Source organism: Protomyctophum parallelum (genome assembly GCF_964188405.1).
Source record: "Protomyctophum parallelum genome assembly, chromosome: 14".
NCBI lineage: Eukaryota > Metazoa > Chordata > Actinopteri > Myctophiformes > Myctophidae > Protomyctophum > Protomyctophum parallelum.
The window spans coordinates 22,759,675-22,782,114 of NC_139709.1; the positions used below are offsets into that span (position 1 = coordinate 22,759,675).

The window sequence follows — 22,440 nt, forward strand, 5'->3', positions numbered from 1 at the left end:
TGTTAGCCTTTAAATAGCTCACCACTAGTTTGTCACAAACTACATTTATAATCTGAATTGGGTAAAGGTACTTTGAAACTATGAAAACAAGACAACGGCATTATGACACATTATAACCGGGAAAGCATCCGTGTCATACTTGCGGCTATTCAAAAATAGCAGACACTCAAGCTTGTACATCTGCTTTTTTGAACATTTTTGAAAAGGTCTTAATGCGTTAAAAATCTAAATAGTTTTCTTGCAGGAGGGACATTTAAGAGCCAAACCTCTGCGGATCAGTGTGGTCCGGCCCTCCCCTCTTCCCATTCTGGGACCTCCCCCTCTAGCTGACATGGGGCGACGCTGAGCCATGCTACTGGTGTCTGTAGACAAAAAAGACAAAGATAGAGAGAAGATATGGCAGGTGTGAGAGGAATATGAAAGGGAATGCTCCGTTATCCGTTTTCAGATCTGTCATTGTGAAGCTTAAACCATCATTTCCATGTGTGGGCAGTGAAGCAAAGCTCATCGTATATTACTCCAGATCAGAATGTGGGACGGATAGATGGACGGACAGACATCTAGTTGTAAAGCTACAGATGTTAATATGATGCTTCTAGAAGAAATGGTTGCTTATGGCACAATACAGTAGATTGTTAGACAATAGACATTACCAGGTTCCTGACTGGTAGATGGAAGTCCAGTGTCATCACTCTGTCCAGTCGACTCCATGTCTGGCTGGCTGTCTAGAGAGGCCTCCGCACCAAGACTAGAGTACGGGCACGCACACACAAAACATTTAACATAACATAACATGTTAAGAGACCAACTTATCCAGATCGTAAGATGCACAGAAAGCCAATAATTTACTCTAAATCTCACACATCACATTCATTACGACCCTGAATGGTCGGTAAACTTTAGACTATAAAGGAACCTCACCCCTCCCGCTCCATGAACACCTCATCTCCATCGTCCGTGGAGCCTGCCATCCCGCTGGAGGCAGTCACCATGGGAACAGACTGGGAAGCCATGTTGTCACTGCTGTCTGTAGGTAGAGACTCTGTGAAGACCGTCACTGACAGAGAGAGAAAGACCGCAAGTCTGGCAAAACGTGTTGACACAAGGGTCTTTTGTGATCGATCTCGATCAGGATTAAAGCAACAACATCATGTCCAATTGGTAATTTGTGCAATCCTGGAACATCTACTAAGGGTACGTTCGTAAAATGACTGAGACTGTCATACTGTCAAGAAGGGACTGGTGCCTTCCAATCTGTCAGATTGCCTGCATGATTATGTCCCAGCTCAGAGTGGCTTAACTGTATTTTAAATGTTCTTTTCAATTTTAACTAATTGTTACTTTTTCACTTACTAGATTTTAACCTATTACCTCTGTTTTAACCCTTGTTTTTTTTGTTTTTTTTGTATGTAAAGCACTTTGAACTGCACTTGCGTCTGAAAGGTGCTCTATAAATAAAGATTATTATTATACTATAATTTCCACCGACAGGAAAGCACTCGGAATGGGAGTGGACAGAGCACACACCAGATGCAACAGATGGAGATCTAGTTGTGTGAATGAATGCACCCAAAGTGCACTTACCGATACTAAACAATCATGATATACACACTATGCACATTTAAATTATCTACACATTTACCCCTCTAGTAACACTCAATCAACACAGGTTTTGTAGAGCGATAGGGTATGTGGTTATTGCATTGTGTGTTGTACCTGGTGCAGCAACCTGTAGAGGTGTGGTTGGGACACTCCTTCCTCCTCCATCCTCATCATGAGCAGCAAGAAACAGAGGAGACTCATACATACCTAGACCTGAGACACACACACACACACACACACACACACACACACACACACACACACACGTCAGCTGCTGTATATTCTCCATAGCCGATTCAGAGGTCGACCATTCACTCAACCTAAAGCCGTGTTTTCCCTACAGCTGACCAATATGTTTGCTGCTTAAGTGTCAAGGTGGGGATAAGGGGTAGAGCAAGTGATCCCTCTGCATACAGTAAGTCACTATGTCAAACAAGTACTAAAGTCAGGACTTTATCCAGGCACAAAGCAAAAACGCAGAGCAGAAAGCACTGACGTTAAGGTGGGTGGGGGTGGGGGACTCCAGTGGAACTGCAATTTTATTCAGTTAGATGTTAGATATTGTGAAAGTTATTCTTTAGCCTCATAACAGCTTTTGATAGAACCTCCAACAACTATAGCCAGTGAATAGAACAGGTGTGATGAGGACTGACACTTTGTGGATTGAAGTTCTATTCACACTAGTCAGTAATTAAGAAAATCATGTTTACACTAATGTTTATTTAATTAAGCAATAAGCCCTGTTCAAATGTTATATTCCCATTTTCCTTATGAATAAATAAGGCTATGGGTATGGTGATGAACAGAATATCACCCTGCGAGGGCATTCATTGTCACCCTCGGATCCAACTCTAGCACAGACTTAAGCCTCAGGGTTCCATTTCTGCCCATGTTGTAGACTTTTTTTAATTATTATACTGCAATCATGTTATTTGTAAATTATATGCATCTAGTTTAGTTCTAAATGTTTTTATTATGTTATACACAGGTTGAGGCCTCGTATAAGCCAAGCCTCCTGGCACTTTCCTTTTTATATTTAGCGTATTATTTTGTATTGTTTTTATATTGTGCTAAACAAAAATCAAATCTACTAATCTTTTCTGCTGTGATGGACAGTTAGACATTCTGAGGCCCTGCTGCTCTTTTCTTATTATGTTTGAAATGTACTAGGTAATTTGTATGCTATGTCCTGTTTGTATCGTTTGATGTTTGATGTCTGGGGACTGCAGATGGAAATTAGCAAGGTTTGCTAAATCTGGTATATTTACACTGCATTTTTAATGTAATGTTCATCAATATACACTGTCCCGACCAAATAAAGGATAAAGGACTGCTTGCTACGTTCGTGTTTTACTCACTTCGCTTCAGTCTGGAAAGCCTACCATCTCCGTTCCCAAACGGGAGAAAACGACCTGCGGCTTCTGATTGGTCTGTGGTGGTAGTACCAGTGTCGTCCAATGCATACATAATGGCAATACGAGTAAATAGGAGCCTGGCCAGACTCAGTGGCGGCGAGAAAAAGACAAACGTAGCGAATCAGGCTGGATTCCAGGTAACTAACCAACCAACGCAAGAGCAGGATCAGCCCTGGTCTGTCATTCCACTATTGCACATCAGTGTAAACTTAACCAACTAGAAATGAAAGGGAAAGGAAAGGCAGAAATGAAAAAAAAAAAAGATATAGTGAAATCTTCCAAACAAATAATGTTATATCTTATGCTAACAGCAGCTTAAAAGAAGAAGTCTTAAACGTTAAAAAAAATGTTCTGTGCCATCCTCTGGGAGCCCAATGCGCTTTCAGGCTGGTAGAGAAAGTAAAGTAAATGACCATAAATCTATGGATCTTTAAGTTTGTTCAGTGAGCCCCTCATCTCTCCTCCTGTGTGTGTGTGTGTGTGTGTGTGTGTGTGTGTGTGTGTGTGTGTGTGTGTGTGTGCGCGCGCGCAATTCCTCTCATCACCACACTACAGTCCATGCACAGGATGCGGTCAATGTGTCATTTATGGGGGAAGATGTCGTACTTCAACTCCGACGTCTCTCCTGTCGAACACTGGGGTGGTGGGGCGGGTGAGGGTGAGAACCGGGGTGGGTGCAATGTGGGACTATCAGCGACCGTGAGGCCGAGTGGGGAGTTTGGAAATAATCGGCTGGTCTAACCGGCTGTTGGTAATGTTGTTGTTGGTAATGTTGTTGGTAATGTTGCTGTTGGAAGGACGGCTGGAAGACTCTGTGCCTCAAAGGGGGAGGGGTGGTGGAGTTTTGTCCGCCATCTTTGCGTAGGTAGACTTCTAGGGGAGGGCCATGTTGACCCAGTGGGTCGTCAGGGATCATAAAATGGTCCTCCACAAATGTAAATGGGAGTAGTCTCTCTTGGATGATTCTTCGCCAGGCAACCGACGTGTTGAGCAAGTCCCTTAAGTGGTCGTTGGTTACGATTACCCCGCCTGTTCTTTCTGCCAGGTGGAGCAAGTACCGGTCATCGTGTGAGGATATCCTCTGACCACAGACCTCTCTGGAGGGAGTGAAGTTGAGCAGTCTCAGGTTTTCTAACTGGTTCAAAATGTTTCTCTCTATAGTGAGTCGATCTCTTTTTTGCCGCCATTGAGGAACAAAGACCGTGATCTCTCTGTGGCCACGTCTCCAAAATGCCTCCACTGCCAGAGCAATACCTCGACAGGAGAAGAACTTATGAAGGCCGTGAGCCATGGCCACATTGCTGCCATCTATGATGATGTGTCTGAGGTCTGGACATCCTGGCTTGTTTGGTAGGGTCAGTGTGTATGGCATCTTGAGTAGTGACTGATAGAAACGGGCTAGACCTGTTATTGGGGGTGCCGGGGGCTCACTGGAATCACAGCGCTTCATTTTCTGAACAATTTGATCCAGTATGAGGGAGGCGTCTTCTGTTTGACCAGTTTCCCTTAAGACTTGCTCTACCACTTCCTGTCGGTAGCCCATCATTTGGAAGAATGTGACCTTTTCGTTCAAGTTGGCTTCTGGACTTTCTGTCTCCATTTCTTGTTGCCAGTGCTTGGTTTCTCCTTGGATTCTATCCAGTACGAGGGAGAGGTCTTCTGTTGGCCCAGATGCCATTATGACATGCTTCACCACCTCCTGTTCGTAGCCCATTGCAACTAAGAAATTGTATTGGTTGGTTTCTAGGCTTGCCTCGCTGTCATCAGAAGCACCCTCGCTCGAGTCCAGTGTGATCATACCAACGTCTGTGTTTCCTCTCGACCAGGAGAGGGATGTTGAACTGCAGGGGGCATTAGACCTGCAGCTGCTAATGGTCCCCCTACTTTCTCTCTCCTTCCTCTCTTGCTCCTCCAGTCTCCCCAGTGAGTCATCCATCTGCTCCAGAGAGTACTGTCTTTTTGTGTCCCGAGTTTCACTCTTAGATGAGTGCCGCTTGTGCGAGGGACGAGTCCCGTTCAGGAGGACCGTATTGTGGCCTATGCCTGTCTCGTGACCTGCTCCACACCCAGCTCCAGCAGCACTCCCAGATGCATTCTCACAGCTGGTGTCTAGAATCCAGTTAGAGAGCCCCATTATGGTGGTGCTGCTCTGCGAGCAATCCCAGTCAGTCTTCACAAGCTCAGGAAGCAATCCGGCCTGGGTATGCAAACATGGTGTCTGGGTCAGTGTGTGTGTGTGTGTGGTAGTGGGGCTCTGTGGCAAAGCTAGTAACTCTTCCTTTAGGGCACTGGGCAGCAGTAAGAGTTCCATGGTGTATTTGTCATCTCTTTCCTCCACAAAGGATTTGAATGCTCGCTTCACTACCGTTTGACTGTCGCTGGGCAGAGACCTATTCTCACGAAAGAGTGCAACAAACTGCTGGACTCTGCTCCGGGCCATCACTACAGGTTCAGCCTGGCCCAGGAGTTGCAGGCGGCCCGGTTCAGGCACCAGAACTTTGGCACCGGTGTCTCGCAGGAGTCTGTCCAGGAAGAAGCCACGAGCACCAGCAAAGATGCAGTGCATGCCCAACGGGTAGTGTTCCTCCACCTTTAGCTCTGGCTTACACAGGCCTATCACATACTCCTTTGCCTTTGAAACATCATCTCTGTTTCCTTTAAGCTGTAGCCATATCGTTCGCGATGTCTCGCCTCCGTGCGTCCAATAATCTTGCTGGCAATAATCCGTGTTGTCATTAATCGTTAAAGCTACCTTGAAAATCTGTTCTACTTCGGCCTTGGCGGATTTGAGCTCATTTGGATTATCTTCCAGCACCGTGAACTCATCCACAGTAGGGGTCTCTTGTTGCTTGTAGCAGGATGAAGGGTGTCTGCTGGTCGGCTGTTCGAAGTAGTCCAACGATGACATTTTGTTTTCCCATTCGCTGTTGACAATAGCGTTCTATTATCGATTAACATTCGGCGTTGTCAGTACCTTTTCCTTTCTTCATTTTACCATCTGGTACATCGTACTTGGATCTGGTTTAATAAACCCACAAACTATACTTTTAACGTATATAACATCACGTCATCACGTAAGCGATGACGTGATGTTAGTCATTGGTTTTACATCCCTAAAAGGAGATCCTGGACTCCCCCACTCTGTTTTGTGATTTTTTGGTTATTTTAGGCTAGCCCCTCCTATATTCAGTTATTAGTGTAGATGTCCATCCTACACAAAATTCCCATTGACAATGAATGGAGAATTTACGTCATAGTGTCTGAGCAAATCGGCTTAATGTCTATTTTTGAGGGGCGCTCCTATATATGGCTTTAATGTTTGATTTTCAACAATGTTTGTTTAAGAAAACGCCATAGACAATGAAGATAAATCTAATGTTTGTTGTAAGGACAAACATTAGCACCCGTTGCTTAAACAAACATGTTGTAATTGATATTGTAAGATGATAAGAGCGCCCCTCACTTCACACAGGTGTGATATTTGTCCTACACAAAGTCCTACACATTAAATTCCCATTGTCCATTCATTGACAATGAATGGACAATTTTACGTCATAGCGTCTGAGCAAATAGGCATAGTCTCCATTTGTCATGATGATGTACGATGATAAGAGCGCCCCTCACTTCACACGGGTGTGATTTTTATTATGCTTTATTACTGTATGTCTTTTAATGTGTTTACTGTGTATTACTGCAGGTGCTGTGCATGTTTTATTGTGTCTAGACAGTACAGTACCGCCTTGTGAGGCCAGTTGTCCGAGGTCAGAGTGAGAGGCGTGGGTCTGAGGCAGCAGGTCTTCAGGGGGTCCAAACCGGAACCTGGTAGACAGACCTGGTACCTGAGGAGAACTGAGGATATGAGAGACAAATTAGATAGTCTGACTTTGAGATTGTAGCAAAGCTGACAAGTTTTACAGATTACAATTATTGTCCATGTGGTTGATTTTGAAAGGTGCTTCAGCATTTGATTGTGTGCGTTTGTCTAAGCACGAGTGTCTGTCTCCGTCTCTCTATCCAGCACAAGAAATTGGTGTCGCATTCGGGTCACTCCAGTATTTGCCCCCTGCCCCCCGTAACGTCTTGTGGCAGCCAAGTCTATGGACTTTTTATGTTTGCGTTATTCATGCCCTCCATGACGCCATGTGGCAGCAAAAGACTGAGACAAGGTGCCCCTCACATGAGTGTGATTTTATACATACATCGGCTAGTATAGCGAACCACCAGTATGGTCCTTGACATTTTTAAAGTGTATATACTGTATCTTATTGTATATACTGTATCTTACTGTATAGCCTCGGCGAAGCCATCAGTTCGGTGTGGGACCACTAGAGTGGGAGTACTGGGAACCATTCTGTCATCATCATCAAAGAAATGTTGCTATAACACACACAAACACACACACACACACACACACACACACACACACACACACACACACACACACACACACACACACACACAAAACGTGAAATCCCAACAACCGCTATAGACAAGGCTTGTAAAACAATGTTGACTGCAAATACATGAATACATGTAGCCGACTCTCACCATGCTACCAATTCCAGGAGTTAGTTGTGGTCCTCTTCCTACAGATGGACGGCGCAGATTTGACTGTCTCTGGATGGACGGACAGACAATTTAAACCCCGTCAGTGAGTGGTTTTAATTCATAATTTGTCACTACTGTGAGTCACGTCCACACTTTTTGCAGTTGGAATGTGATTTTTGTCAATCGACCCGCTTGTGTGACTCTCTTTAAGCCTAGGCTATGAGGAATACAGTACATGCGATCTAGCAATAAAATGAATTGGTTGGTACACAAATGCCAGCCTCTGTTTGAAATTGGTTGTGTGTGTGTGTGTGTGTGTGTGTGTGTGTGTGTGTACCTGTGTGTGTGGGGGTCCCAACTCCGGAGCGGAGGGCTGGATGTAGAGCCTCGGGGGGAGGGGGTGGGGCGGTCGACGGGGGGAATGGGGGAGACGAGGGGTGAGGGAGGAGGAGGGAGTGGGGGGGAGATGGGGCAGGTCTCGCAGGGGGTCCGATTCTGAAGTAGTGCAACTGCTTCCCTCGCCTGAAAGGAAGTCCGACAGAACAGAATGAACTTCTAAAATAAAACCAAAGGTTACAATAAATTAATTTTAAATGAAATTCCACGTGAACTGAAATAAATATATAAATAAAAGAATAATCTGGACTACTGGTTTCCCCAAATAGGAGACTACAATTTAATGTACAGGAGTTAAATCTGGCAGAATATAACCGTCTGTCTGTTTGTGCACGAGATGTGCTCAGACGTCATCATTGTGATGAAAGGCACCGCTCACTTCACACGAGTGTGATTTTTCAATGTTTCATGACTGGAACAGTCATGAAATTGTTTTTGGAACAGTCATGAAACTGTTTTTGGAACAGTGAAAAACTAAATCTGGTTTAAGTTTAGAGAAATCACACTCGTGTGAAGTGAGGGGCACTCTTATCCCCATACATCATCATGCATCATCTCATACTGGCCAATCAGAATGCCTGTTGCCTGTGTTTGGTTAGCTGATTTGCTCGTTTACAGATGACGTACATTTTCCCTTCAATGTCAATGGCGTTTAATGTTTTGACGTTTAATTTACGTCATATTTAGCAGAATTTTGACCTAATTTCTCTGTTCATTGTCAATGGCAAATCTTGTGGCGTGTGGGGACAAAAGCTGTTCATAGAACCCCTTAAAAATTGAGGGGCACATGGTAATGTTTGTTTAACTGCTATAAACAAACATTAAAAGTCCATAGACTTGGCTGCCATCTGTTTGTTAAAAGTGCTCTAAAGAAAAAGTTTAAAAAGTCATCATTTCAAAAGAAAGACCCTCAAAAAACTAGGGGTTACATATGTAACCAAAGTTCTATAACAGCGAGCAAGACTGCTCACTTATGGTTATGGGAGATTGCGCCCCTGGCGTAAACACAGAAGCATTCAAATAAACTCACAGACTTTTAGGCTGGGACTTTAGACGTGATGACGTTGAAAACCCCGCCCGTCGGGGGCACCTTATAACCGTGCCTCAACGCCTACGTCTCCATTCGATAACAATTGTTTTCTTCTCAAGCAATCAAGAAGGGAATCTTGGTTGAGCAGTCTTGCTCGCCGTTATAGAATTTTGGTTACATACGTAACCCCTAGTTCTAATAATAGCATCACAAGACTGCTCACTTATGGGAGACCTCATTAACTCCCTTATTGTCATCAGGCCCGTACCTTTATCTGTGAGCAAAGGACCACAGTACGTCCCTCAACAGGACTACTGCACCCCATTGGGAAGGCCAAACAGACCTAAGTCTGCCATATGTGCCTAAGAGGGGCCGACAGAACAACCGTCTTAACGCCCTGGAGAAAACCAACGTCCCCCGCGGGGAACTAAGTCTCTCCACTAACTGGAGGCCACGCCCAGGACCGCATGCGCCACCGGCGCTGATGTCACATCCAGTCTATAGAAGGCGGCAAAGGTGGAAGACGACGCCCAACTTGCAGCGGAACAAACATCCTGAACAGAGACCCCCCTACAGAGGGCCCAGGACGATGCCATACCTCTCGTGGAATGTGCCCTCAACCCTACGGGAGGCACCATATCCCTACCAGAGTAGGCCCGCTCTATAGCCTCCACGATCCACTGGGAAAGCCTAACCTTTGAGATAGGCAGTACCACAGTCTTGGGATCCCAGGAGACAAACAGTTGTGTAGTCTTCCTCGTCACCTCAGTCCTGTCCAAATACAACCTCAATGCCCTCACCGGACAGAGGTTATGCCTCCTCCTATCCTCCTCAGAGGCAAAGGGGGGCGGACAGAACGCCGCCAAGTCCATCGGAACCGGGGTAGCTAGGCGGTTCTTAGGTAAAAATGCCGGATTGGTCTTCATGACCACCCTTGCATCCCCATTGAACCTCATGCATTCCGCACTTGTGGACAAAGCATGGATATCACTGACCCTTTTAGCGGTCACCAAAGCTAATAATAACGCTGTCTTCAGCGACAATAGCTTCATACTCAACCCCTCCAAGGGCTCAAACGGTGGCCGGGACAGAGAGTCCAAAACCAAAGCAAGGTCCCACGAGGGGACCAGAGACTTGGTGGCTAGCCCCCTTCATGAACTGGCGCACCAGCGGGAGCTGGCCCACCGTCTTGTCCTCAAACCCGATGTGGCAGGCTGAGATAGCAGCCAGATACACCTTGACAGTACTAAAGGCTCTGCCTTTGTCCAAGAGGTCCTGGAGGAACGACAGAACGACCCTTACTGGTGCTTGAAATGGCACAACTTGAGCTGGTGAACACCAGTCTTCAAACAACCGCCACCTCATATCATAAGCATCCCTGGTCGACTGCGCCCTCGCACACTGAATAGTGTCGATGACGCTCTGGGGAAGACCCTCCGCGCCAAGATTCAACCTCTCACGGGCCAAGCCCAGAGGTCTAGATCTTCCGACCGTGGGTGGAATATCCCGCCTCCCGCCTGGGTCAATAGGTCCCTGCACAACGGAAGCTGCCAGGGCCGACCGTACAAGAGAGGGACTATGTCTGACCTCCAAGAGCCCCATCCTGGGGCCACCAAGATCACTGACAGGCGCTGTGTCCTCACCCTCTCCAGCGTGGGAAGGATGAGAGACAACGGGGGAAACGCGTAAAGTAGGCCCTGGGGCCAACGGTGCGCCAAGGCATCCAAAGCTAGCGGAGCCGTCCCTGCTATGGAGAAGAACAGAGGACACTTGCTGTTGTCTTCCGACGCAAACAGATCCACTCGTGGCTCGCCGAACCTCTCCCACATCTGCCTGGCCACTGTTTTGTGCAGTGACCAAGCCGCATAGAGGTATCGGCCCCTGGACAACAGATCCGCCCCCGTGTTCTGGAGTCCCGGAACGTGGGAGGCTCTGACCGAAAGACGGCGCTCGTCGCACCATAACGTCAGTCTGTGTGCTAGCGCATGCAGTTTGGTGGACCGTAGGCCCCCCTGCTTGTTGATATAGCACATCGTCGTTGTGTTGTCCGTCCTGACCAGGACATGGAAACCGCTGATGAAACGTTCGAAATGCTGCAACGCCAACATTACCGCCATCAGCTCCAGGTAATTTATGTGGGCAGACTTGATGCTGCCACTCCATACCACCCAACTTGTGTGTAGTCGAGTCCGCATAAATCAGCCAGTCGTCCACGTACATTGCTATCCGAACGCCCCGCTGACGCAGCGGGGCGACGGCTGCCTGTGTACACTTCACAAAAGTCCTTGGACTCAGTGACAGTCCGAACGGAAGGACCAGATATTCGTATATCTGTCCCTTGAAGCCGAACCGCAGGAATTTTCTGTGTGGTGGGTAGATGGGAATGTGGAAATACGCGTCTCTGAGATCGAGAGTTGTATACCAGTCCCCTCGACGCATCATGCGCAGCAGAGCCTTGCTCGTGAGCATTTTGAAGCGAAACGCTTTCAAATAGCCGTTCAGAGCACGTAGGTCTAGAATGGGCCGCATGCCCCCCCCTTTCTTCTTCACGAGAAAGTAGCGGGAGTAAAACCCGGTGTTGCTCTGCTCCATGGGCACCACACGTATAGCCTTCTTCTCCAACAGAGACGTTATCTCGCCCTGGAGAACCTCGGCTGCCTGACCACTCGCTTGCGAGAACAGAACGTTCCCACAAGTGGGAGGTCTTCTGGCAAACTGTAGTTTGTAACCCTTCGAGATGGTGTTCAACACCCAAGGATGAACACCACAACGATTCCACGCCAGAGGGGTTGCAGCCAGCTCCGAACCTTTCTGTGGTAGAGCGGCGCCCCTTACGGTCAGAACCTGGGCCTGGGGCCTCTGTCCTGCAATATGGACCTGGGGCCCTGGTGCTGTGTCCACGGCCGTTACACTTGCATTTCGGCCGACAGCCACGGGCCCCTTTGAGGGCCCGGGCTGCTGGCCCATTCCCTTAAGTTTCAAGTGACGATTCAAAAGACCGGTTTTCAGTAGAGAACACTGCTTTATTGAGAAAAGTGGTGGCACAGAAAACATTGGAGAGACATTTATTTTCAAAAAACAAGTCCTCTTTCCGTCTACACCAAGAGCGTCCGGCATGAGGCCCGTGGCCACTATGCTGCGCTTCAGAGAAACTCGGGGAAGGGTGGGGGAGACAGTGTCCGATGTCTCCCCGTGGGGCAGGTCCGGTTATTTCGCCTTCCCGCCAGGTGGCCCTCCTTTCCTGGCCCCATTGCGGGGGCCGCTGGCCGGAGAAGCCGAGGGGCGCCTGGGCCTGTCGGTCTTCTTGCGGTTGCGAGGTGGGTGGGAAGATGAGGACGCCGCTGACGGAGCCCTCTGAGCGACGGGGACCTTGAAGGCGCTCCTCCTGGACCTGGAACGATCGTCCCTGTCCTTGGTGCGCTCGTAGGTCGGCCTGTATGGCTGAGCCTGCTTGGGTCGTGCTCCAGACGCCAGGAGACAGGCGCCCGTGACCTCCGTGTCAGTCTTCGTCTGTCCGTCGCGGGAGCGCATCTCCTCGAGCATGGACGCGAAGAGTGTCGAAGTGGAGACTTTCTGTTTCAAAGGAGTACGTCCCACTTTGGGGGACAGCTCCAGCCACCTGGCCCTCTCGAGGACCAGAAGTCTCGCCATGGTTCCGCCCACCATCTCCGCCTGGGCCTGAGTGAGACGGAGGAGCTCAAGGTGCAGGCGCCTCAACTCAGCCATGTGGTCGGGGGTAGGCTCGTCTCCCGCTTCCAACAGGACATGAGACGCTGACCCTTGCAGACTTCAGCAGCATCTGGTGCTGCAATGGGGGCGGCGACTGGAGGCGGCTCTGCCACCTCGGCGTCGCTCTCGTTGCTGCTCTCTTCATCACCCTCCTCCTCGTCAGAGGTGTAGGAGGATGCCGAGTCCTGAGATGAGGACTCCCCGGAGTCCATCTCAGCGTCGTCCTCTCTGAGAGCCTGCACCAAGCCTGCGTTGTCATCCGCAAGAATGACAACGTCAGGGGCGTCGGGGAGTGTAGTGTCCATGTCAGCGGACCACTGCCTGGCTCCTTGTTTCAGAGCGGTGTTGTAGGCCCTCTGTGCAATAGATGTTGCAATGGCGTGGGCCGCCTCCTCAGGAGTGGCCCCACGCTTTCTATCTGCATCGTAGGCCTCCTGTGCTGCAGCCCGGGCTGCCTCACCGGGGGTCGGGGCTCCGATGAAGAGGCTTGGAGAGTAGCGGTTAGGGTCAGCTGCCTCCCTGGAGGCTTCCTGACGCTGGGCCTCGTCCTCTCTCCCCCGTGCGTGGGCGTCCCGCTGGGTCCGATATGCCCTGTGGGCGCGCTTCAGTCTGCTAGAAGTCGGAGAAGGCAGAGCAATGTGGGCATCGCTCTGGGTTCTCCACCGCCTCCACAGCATGGCCATCAATCAATCAATCAATCAGACTTTATTGTCACAACACATTACAAGTAACATGGGTGAAATTCTGGTTGTGCAGGCACTCATTGCAATTACGGGGGAAGAGACAACAATCAGAGTTACACAGCTGCAGCCATATTTCGGCGCTGCTTATACTTCTCATAGCATCATCATAAAGAAGAATGGGGGGTGGGGGGGAAGCATAGAATGGGTGAGGGGTATTGACAGAGAGGGAGGGGGGGGGGGAGGGATGGAGACATCATATCACATACAGTTGCATTGTGTAGGCACGGAACTTGGGAGGGGGGGTGGGGGGTTGGATTTTTGGATGTGCAACAAATTAAAAAAACTCTGATCCTCACACAACGCCTCAGTAGGAGGGGCTGTCTGAAGGCAGGAAAAAAATTGTTTACACCCGGGCAGCAGGTGGGTGGGTGGGGGGGGTTGGGTATGTGGGTGGAGGCGGTGTGTGTGTGTAGGTGTGTGTGTATGGAGTTCATTGTCTGTAAGAGTTCTTGTTTATGTAAGCGTTTCCTGGGCTGCTCTCGTATCTGGGGCCCCAGGGACGCGCTGTCTCAGGGTCCAGATAGTGAAAGGAATAACAGCAAAGCTGTGCAGACGTTGCGGCCTTGGTTCTCAGGCGAAAACTCCAGTGGATTTTGGGAGAGGGAGGGTGGAGAGAAATTTTTATTTTCTCAGTCATCTTTGTCGAAATTTGCCCGCATTAGAGTTCCTTGTATCGCAGCCTGCCGTTCAAGGCAGACCTCCAATCTCTGCTCCACGGCTGTGAGTCTATCAGATAGTCTTTGCAAGTTGGTATCCAATTTCCTAATTAGCTCAGTCAATGCCATGTACATGTTCCCCGTCAATTTCCCAAGGTCATCTATCGCGGTGAGCGGCTTCGGAGTCTCACCGACGTTGTCGACTGCTCCCTTCGAAATTTGGGCAATTTTCCGGTAGATCAGGGTGCCGCCTAGTCCACATAGCAGCCCCTTCACCACCATTAATCCAATGATCCAGATGTCCTCTACGTCCACCACCGTTAGTACGGTGAGACAGAGGATGTTCCAATTCTCCCGGTAGTTGTCTCTGACATAACCAGCAGGGTACGAACCCGGTGGGCATGTTGGCTCCCCAGCACCGGAGTGCCTGTCCGAAAGAATTTTGTCGAAAGCGCTCAAGGACCAGCTAATAAGTTCCATGTTTGGTCAGAGATCAGACGAGAGGCAGTGCAGAGGGGCACGCGGTGAGGGAGAGAGATAGGGTTGAAGAGAGAGGAGAAAGTGCCACCGCCTCCTTCAGAAGCTAAGCTAAGCTAACCCAGGCAGTAGAGACACTCGTCGTGCTTGTCGTCGTGGGCGAGCAGGCCCCTGCATGATTGCAGGCCCTCTGCAGGCTCTGGCTGTCAGCGTCCGCTAGGGCGCGACGGCGTCGACGACGGGCCTTGGTCGGGGACTCAGATATCTTATAAAGCCAAGATGCACGTGGAAGCAAAAAACAAGGCAAGAGGGGCCGAGTTAGTAGGCAGCCACGTTTAAGTGGAAGCTAGGACAGAGCTATCACTAGCTGCTGCGACAGACCGTCACTTCTTTCTTGTAAAGCCAAGAAATACGTGAACAAACAAGCTACAAACAAGGCTCGCTGGTTTATAGAACTCGGGTTACGTACGTAACCTCCAATTCTAATAAACAGTCCTACAAGGCTGCGTGCCTGTAGGCGCCGAGTCTGTAGGTCGTCACGTTAAAATGAGGGCTAGGACAGAGCTATTGCTTGCTACTGTGAGAGACCGTCACTTTATATAGAGACTTAAACAGGGCCGTCGCCGGCCACTGCAGAAGACGCCACGTGCGTGTGGGAGCTAAGAATAGGGCTATTGTTAGCCTCTATCAGAGACCGTCACACAAAGTGGAAGCTAAACAGAAATATTACTATATGCTGCTTAGGTTACCACTCCGTCACAGGCTTGGAAAAGCCGCGGGACGTGCGTGTGTCGGCTAGAGCGGGCTATTAGTAGCCACCGCTAACGCCGCCACACGTGTGGAGGCTAACAAAGGGTTGCGCCGTTCCTAGCCCTTCACACGTTCACACGTTCGAGATCCACGCCGTCGCGGGCTTGGAAAAGCCGCGGGACGTGTGTGTGGAAGCTGAGAGAAGAGCTATTGATATGATAGCCTTATCAGAGACCGTCACACAGCGTGGAAGCTAAACAGAATATTACTATATGCTGCTAGGTTGCCGTCGCGGGCTTGGAAAAGCCGCGGGACGTGTGTGTGTCGGCTAGAGCGGGCTATTAGTAGCCACCGCCAACGCCGCCACACGTGTGGAAGCCAACAAAGGGTTGTGTACCGTTTCTGGCCCTTCACACATTCGAGACCCTTAGGTCAGCGAAGGATTGTGTGGAAGCAAAAACTGGCTGTTGCTAGCCACGTTACAGACCGTCACACAGGTAATAAAGAAACCAGCTAGGGCCGTGAGCCACTAAACGGACTAAATTACCCCCAAGTTAGTGTTAACTCAGTCAATAGAAAGCGGACTTACCGACTTTCTTCTTCTCGAAGCCTCTGGGAAAAGCAGTTTCCGCGGTACCGAGAAGGCTTCTCATCCTTAAATCAGATACTGATCCGTGAGGGAGACTTCGTTGCGTTGTGTGTTCACACATGTTAAGAGACAATCGAATGGAGACGTAGGCGTTGAGGCACGGTTATAAGGTGCCCCCGACGGGCGGGGTTTTCAACGTCATCAGCCTAAAAGTCTGTGAGTTTATTTGAATGCTTCTGTGTTTACGCCAGGGGGCGCAATCTCCCATAAGTGAGCAGTCTTGCGATGCTATTATTAGAACACACTTGTACAAAAGGTACAGAAATAAAACCCTGAAGACACTCAGACCTCCGTGACACATAATACCACACATGCTCCTCACCACTGTGGGCCGAGTCAGGGGGTCTGTAGACGGAGTCAGATGGTCTGTGGGTGGAGTCGGAGGACGCTCCGCCATGGCTGTCCTCGTCGTTAGCGGGTTCCGACGACTCGCCATCTTCGTGGTCCTCCTCTCCTCCCTCGTCGCCTGCCTCTCCGCTGCCCTCGTTGCTCTCCTCAACTTCCTCCATCCCGCCGTCACCACACTCGTTATCACCATCGTCCTCGTCTTCATCATCCTCTTCTTTGTACTGAGGCACAGATGACAGGCCCGGGATGTTAAATTCCAGTGAACAGAGACATAGAGCATGAAAAAGAAACTGGGACATTTATATAAACTGAACAGAAAGTATATGCGGTGAGCTTAAGTGGTAATACATCTTTGACTGGTTCTAAAAGAGTACAGAATCCTACTATAAATGAGCTAAATCTCTGGCAATTGTCCAGAACCGCAGATCTGACCGATATGCCCATATATATGGGTCGGGACCCGAGGGTGTGGTGCGCCAAGTGGGATATCAGCCGGATGAGCACGGATGAGCGATCCAAACGATAAAACTGTAAATCCCCATAATGTAGTTTGCTATTGCCATCGATTTGATGACAGACTAGCGTCAGACTGGCCTGGACTCCATGCCTGACATGGAACTCTATAATAAAAATATGTCATAAAAAGGACAGACAAACAGGCGGGTGCAAAGGGTATTGCAAAACTGGGTGTGGCATGCATTTCCAACATTTCCCGGACAGGCCAAGAAAAGACAGCTGGAAAGATAATCGAACAGAATGAGAGAGAAAATAGTAGAACAGAATAGAAGAAAAGACAATACAGCAGAACAGAAGAAAGGAAAGGAGAAGACAGCAGAACATAATAGACGTACATACAGTACATAATAGAAGAAATGACAATACAGTGAAGAAGACAGTAGAACCAACAGAAGAGACATTATAGTAGAACAGAAGAAAAGAGAGGAACAGTACAACATAACAATACAGAGTAGACAACAACCTCTTCCTCATCTTCCTCTCCATCGTCCTCTCTCTCCTCTTCCCCTTTGCTCTCTCGGCTCTCGCTGTCTGTGTCAATCACGATGACATCACGTTCCTGCGGCGTCATTGGATCAGTGGGGACAGACTGGGACACGCCCCCTTCGTCGTCGTCCTCATCCTCAGCAAGCAGCACTGGGAAAGCCTCCTCCGGCAGCTCCTAGACACAAATGTCCATTGTGGGGGTGAAGTGGAGCATGTGGGACCATGAGGACGGCCTTAGGGTTTCCCTCTACTGCAGTGGTTTTCAACCCTTTTCATTTCAAGCTCCAATTATTACCGATTATTCGTTTCATTTTACACTCTCAAGTGATGAAGATCTATAAGGGTCCACCTGGAACCCCCTCAATGACACACTGGTGGTATCCATGATCCCTGGTTGAAAACCGCTGCTCTACAGGGATACACTCACCTGGCTATTGTCTGCTGAATCCGGTCTGTCCCTCTCCTCATCCAGGTCTCCTTCCATCCCCTCATCCTCCTCTTCCTGGGACACATGCACGCATCCAAAATCAAACACCAACCGTAACTTTATCTAAATTATTCTATTTTCGTGGTGAAAGTGTGCGTCCGAAGTCTGTGTATGTGCAGTGATGCAGGAAGTTTATCCTGGTTGTGCATTAACGGACCATATTCACACTGGGGTCATTTCACGCCCCTGTCATACTTGAGGGTGGGGAATTTGGTGGTCAAAGAATGGATGATTTATTTTCCAGTCATTATTCACACAACAACAAAAGGGAATTCACACACATTATCAAATCAAGAATAAATTCACAAAGAAAGAACATTGTACCTGCAAATGCATAGCAGTTGAATAAAGAATACAAGAATGATAACAGTAACCAAAAATACAGACATATATGCACATGTTCACAACTCAGATACAGCTTCCATATACAGTACATAGTCTACATACTGTACACACCTACTTTGTGTGTGTGTGTGTGTGTGTGTGTGTGTGTGTGTGTGTGTGTGTACACGTACCTGTAGTGTTATTGTTTGTCGCAGCCGTAATTTCTTGGTGTTAGGAGGCCTGTCTAAGACCGTCTGAGAACTCTCTGCTCCGCCCTCGTCATCCTCTCTACCTCGCTTTGGTCCTGTTGACACACACTCTTACATTTCAGCTTCAGCCAGGTGGACTGGCTGAAGTGGACTCCACGTAGGCTCCACAGACTTATCACTAATTTAACTGGTGACTGTCAGCTAATCTATAGAATGTTCGGCGTCTTGGATGAGGATGTTCACTTCACAACATTCCTTGTTACAACTTTAGGCATGATTTAGCAGACACCGTCATGCACGGTCGAGGGATGAGACAGGCCGTGGCCGAGAAATTTGAGTGCTAAGAAGGCATGTGCTACAAAGGAACTAGGATAACAAGTTGTGTCATTCGGCCTCATTCTTGCAAAATGCTTGTGATCATGTAGAATAGATAAAAAACATGTCACCCAAATTGGATTAAGGCATTGTGCTTCTTGTTTCTGACCTAACATACTGTTATTGTTTTTATATGCCTAAATATCATATCTTCTCGATATTCTGAAACTTGGCATTTACCTAGTATATAGTATAGTACCATACGGGCCTAAATAGGTTGTCTCGGTCCCCTTCCACTGAACTCACCTGTTCCAATCAGAACAGAGGATGTGGAAGGCTGCTCTGCCTCCATACTGGACCCTGCTGCTTCCTGATTGGTTGCTTGCTGCTGGGTGGGTTGGACAAAGGCTGTGGCTTGGGAACTTGTTGGCTGAGCCAATGAGGTGGGCGTGGCTCCGAGGCTGGGGCTGGTGGAGTGCACGGTTCCACTGGCACTGATCAAAGCTGCATACACACATTATATTCATATTAATTACACACATCTTTCAACAGCTGGTACACAAATACTGGTGACAAACAAATACACAGGTTCTAGTCTGGGCTCTTGTCTTGTATAAAGACAGACATTCTAACAGATGTTTACATATGCTTTATATATATATATATATATATATATATATATATATATTATTATTTTTTCTCCCCCCTCTCTCCGTCCACCTCCTCTCTCTCTCCGTCCATCTCTTACCCTCCTGACTGTCAGTCTGTGTGGTTGGCATGACAGTAGCAGTGGGTGTCGGCACGGACACAGTCGGACACATGGGCCGGATGCTGGCACGGGGTGTGGCTTTGTTGCCAGGGGAAGGGCTTGGCTTGCTGCCAGCAGAGGGGTTTGGTTTGTTGCTGGGCGATGGTGTGCTAGTGGTGGGGCGGATGTTGGCCGTTGGAGGGTCTGACAGACTGGAGCTAAGCAAGACAGAAAGTTCACAATTAAAGTGTTATTATTATTTATTAAAGTTATTATATTGTTTTAAAATCCTTTTTATATTGTGTAAAAAAATCAAGTAGATGGCAGAACAAGTGGATGGAAGAATTAACAAGACACTGTAACAACAATGACAGTGGCGAACGTTACTGTTCAGAGAATGCTCACATCATTGTCGTTTTATTTTTAGATGTGGACGATCCTCAAGGCTCAACTTTGTCACACGTTTAACTCTATCTCTACCGCTAGCCGTTAGCATAAACCCCAGTTCCCAGCATACGTGTTCACTTTAAAAGACGGAATTTGCCGTATCTTATACCTTCCTCTGTCTTGAGCGGGGCTTTTCAGAGACATCTGTCTCTGGTCGCCTGGTCTGGATTGATCCTGCGTGCACACAGACACAGACAGACCACACACACAGACCACACACCACACACACCCCTTTATAAACACTTTGAAGGCATGACGACGAGTATATTATGGCATATTGACTGAAATTACAGTATGTATGGGAAAATATGAAGTACACTTAGTAAGCAGGGTTTCTTATTGGTTGAATCACAGTGACATGGACTGCGTACTGCACAGTGCTGCTACCTTAGATGTGCTCTGTTCCTGGGTTTCCTCTCGCGGTTCAGCTTGCGTCTCCCTCAGTTCCCTAAGCTCTCTGTCCTGTCGGAGGAATCGTCCTTCATACTGGGACTTCAGGGCACTTAATCGCACATCCTGCTCCTCCCTGGTCTGTTTCAACTCCTCGATCTCTTTAGACTGCTGCTCCTTGAGACCTGGAAGAAACCATCAATGTTCTTAAAGGGGAATACGATTACTAACGGTAACTAATATTTGTTGGCCTTAACACTGTGGGTTTTTAACTATTGTAAAATTCTTCAGATGGTAGATTTTGGTCTTTGTGCGTAATGTGTGTGTCAAGTGTATATGGTTGATTTTGGACGTGTGTGTGCGTGCGTGCATGTGAGAGTGAGAGAGAAAGAGAAAACTCACTGTTCAGATTGCCGATTTTAGTTTTGGCTACCACTAAAATCTTCTTGGTCTTTTCTTCTTTCTCAGCCATCTGCTGTCTGAGCTGCTCCTCTCTGGTGGTACGCTCTGACAGCTACATGACAACAACCATGTTAGAACTCTCTGGACACTGACAGGGTGGTAGCTCTAGTCTAAATGAACATCTCACTTGCCTCAATGAAAATGAAGTAAAGTGAGAGAACAGTCGAGTTGAGACGAGTATTCATGTGCAAATAGGGCTAAAGTCAAAACCACTCTTCCTAAATAGATTTATTTTGGCGTGTGTTAAGATACTGGTAATTAGGGGTGCACCGATGTGGACATTCTTGGCCGATACCGATGTTAAAAAAAACAATCTAGCCGATAGTCACCGATGCCGATGTTTGTATACTGTATTTTTCTAAATGGTAGCACGGGCTGTTAATATGCAAAATCGATTTGGACCCCGTTGTTTATAAGGAACTAGGCTGCTATTTGCAGTAGGCCGTTATTTATTTTTGCACCGGGCCATTATTTGGTTACAGTTCCTGTCGAGCATGTTTTTTAGTGCAAAATTAAAAAGGTATGATAAACATACATAGCAGGCAAAGTATTTTGTCTGACAGACTGGTAGCACAGCTGTGTAAAATGATATAGATTTTAAAAGGCTGTTATATACAGAATAAAATTAAATATAAATTTCATGGAGTATTTGGAATTTTAACAATCGGTTGAGGACTGGCTGAGTATGCCACAAGTTAGATCTCAACGTTTAGTGCTACGGGCCATTGCGCTGAGGACTGTGGTGGCAGTGTTTTACCTATACTTGTGAGGACCTCTGCTTTGATTCATGGTGAGTGCGCACCAAAAATAATCAAAATAGTAAGCTCACAACACGCTGCATGTGGACGCAACACTATAGATACAAGGGATGACAATACACATTTCACAGAATATATACCACTTTGAATTAAAACAATCGGTTGTGCATATAGGCTGAGTATGGCACAAATGATTATTTTTGGGGATGTGGAGGACTTTGACGTTGACCGAGCTGACGCACCCCCTAACACCCAGTATTGTATTTATTTGGCCCAAAATTATTTTTATATATAATCCGTTAATCACACAATTAAAGAGCGTTGATTTGCCTGCAGAGCAGACCATCGGCCACTGCCATCGGTGAAAGTCAAGTTTTTTTACCGATGCGCCGATGGCAGTTAAACAAGGCAAATATCGGCCACTACCGATTGTCAGCCAATACATCGGTGCACCCCTACTGGTAATATGCCCCATCGTTTCACAATATCCCAAAATAAAGATGTACAATACCTCCTGTTTGAGTTTAGCCAGCTCCTCCTGTAGTGCCTTATTAGCATCACTAGCAGTATTAGCATCATTGGCTGGGACTGGCTGGGAGCCCTGAGCAGACTGGCCTTCAACGGCCTGGTTAGTTTCGGTCAACTGCTCCTGCAGACGACTGATGTCTGCTTCACGGTCGCCTACAGTCTAACACAGGGAGGGATGAGGACGAGAGAGATGTTTAATTACAGAGCGGAGCATTGAGGAAAGATTGTCCATCGCTGATTTTCAACATTGAGGCTTCAATATGAGACAATAAAACACTAGATTTGCATGGGTTTCCTTACCTTCTGGAGCTTGTCAAGTTCTCCCTGCAGCTCAGTCACCTATGAGAAGAGAAATTATGTTATTATCTTCATACTTTTATTTAGAATGTTAAAACATGAAGTGCACTGGAAAAGGAGCTAGTAGGTA

The 22,440-nt window shown here is 47.8% G+C and overlaps 2 protein-coding genes across 2 annotated transcripts in view; both read right to left on the reverse strand.

Annotated features, from left to right (window-relative positions):
- Nucleotides 1–22,440, reverse strand: part of LOC310871189 (nucleoprotein TPR-like) — a gene marked incomplete at its 3' end in the record, with an annotated part of 48,457 nt that overhangs the window by 457 nt on the left and 25,560 nt on the right. Inside the window, exons 37-55 of the mRNA XM_083782678.1 lie at nucleotides 22,314–22,352; nucleotides 21,997–22,173; nucleotides 20,668–20,779; nucleotides 20,263–20,450; nucleotides 19,985–20,049; nucleotides 19,429–19,646; nucleotides 18,987–19,184; nucleotides 18,348–18,460; nucleotides 17,773–17,847; nucleotides 17,323–17,520; nucleotides 16,318–16,564; nucleotides 7,903–8,087; nucleotides 7,566–7,634; nucleotides 7,303–7,394; nucleotides 6,754–6,866; nucleotides 1,717–1,815; nucleotides 922–1,057; nucleotides 654–748; nucleotides 267–362 (exon numbers count right to left, since the gene is read on the reverse strand). Coding sequence (XP_083638804.1) covers nucleotides 267–362; nucleotides 654–748; nucleotides 922–1,057; nucleotides 1,717–1,815; nucleotides 6,754–6,866; nucleotides 7,303–7,394; nucleotides 7,566–7,634; nucleotides 7,903–8,087; nucleotides 16,318–16,564; nucleotides 17,323–17,520; nucleotides 17,773–17,847; nucleotides 18,348–18,460; nucleotides 18,987–19,184; nucleotides 19,429–19,646; nucleotides 19,985–20,049; nucleotides 20,263–20,450; nucleotides 20,668–20,779; nucleotides 21,997–22,173; nucleotides 22,314–22,352 — 2,515 coding nt within the window. The remainder of the gene's footprint in view (nucleotides 1–266; nucleotides 363–653; nucleotides 749–921; nucleotides 1,058–1,716; nucleotides 1,816–6,753; nucleotides 6,867–7,302; nucleotides 7,395–7,565; nucleotides 7,635–7,902; nucleotides 8,088–16,317; nucleotides 16,565–17,322; nucleotides 17,521–17,772; nucleotides 17,848–18,347; nucleotides 18,461–18,986; nucleotides 19,185–19,428; nucleotides 19,647–19,984; nucleotides 20,050–20,262; nucleotides 20,451–20,667; nucleotides 20,780–21,996; nucleotides 22,174–22,313; nucleotides 22,353–22,440) is intronic.
- LOC310870504 (NEDD4-binding protein 1-like) lies at nucleotides 3,509–6,148 on the reverse strand. The gene is given in 2 exon segments (XM_083781740.1): nucleotides 3,509–3,741; nucleotides 3,744–6,148. Coding segments are annotated over 2 exon segments (2,325 nt in total). The 5' UTR covers nucleotides 5,926–6,148; the 3' UTR covers nucleotides 3,509–3,598.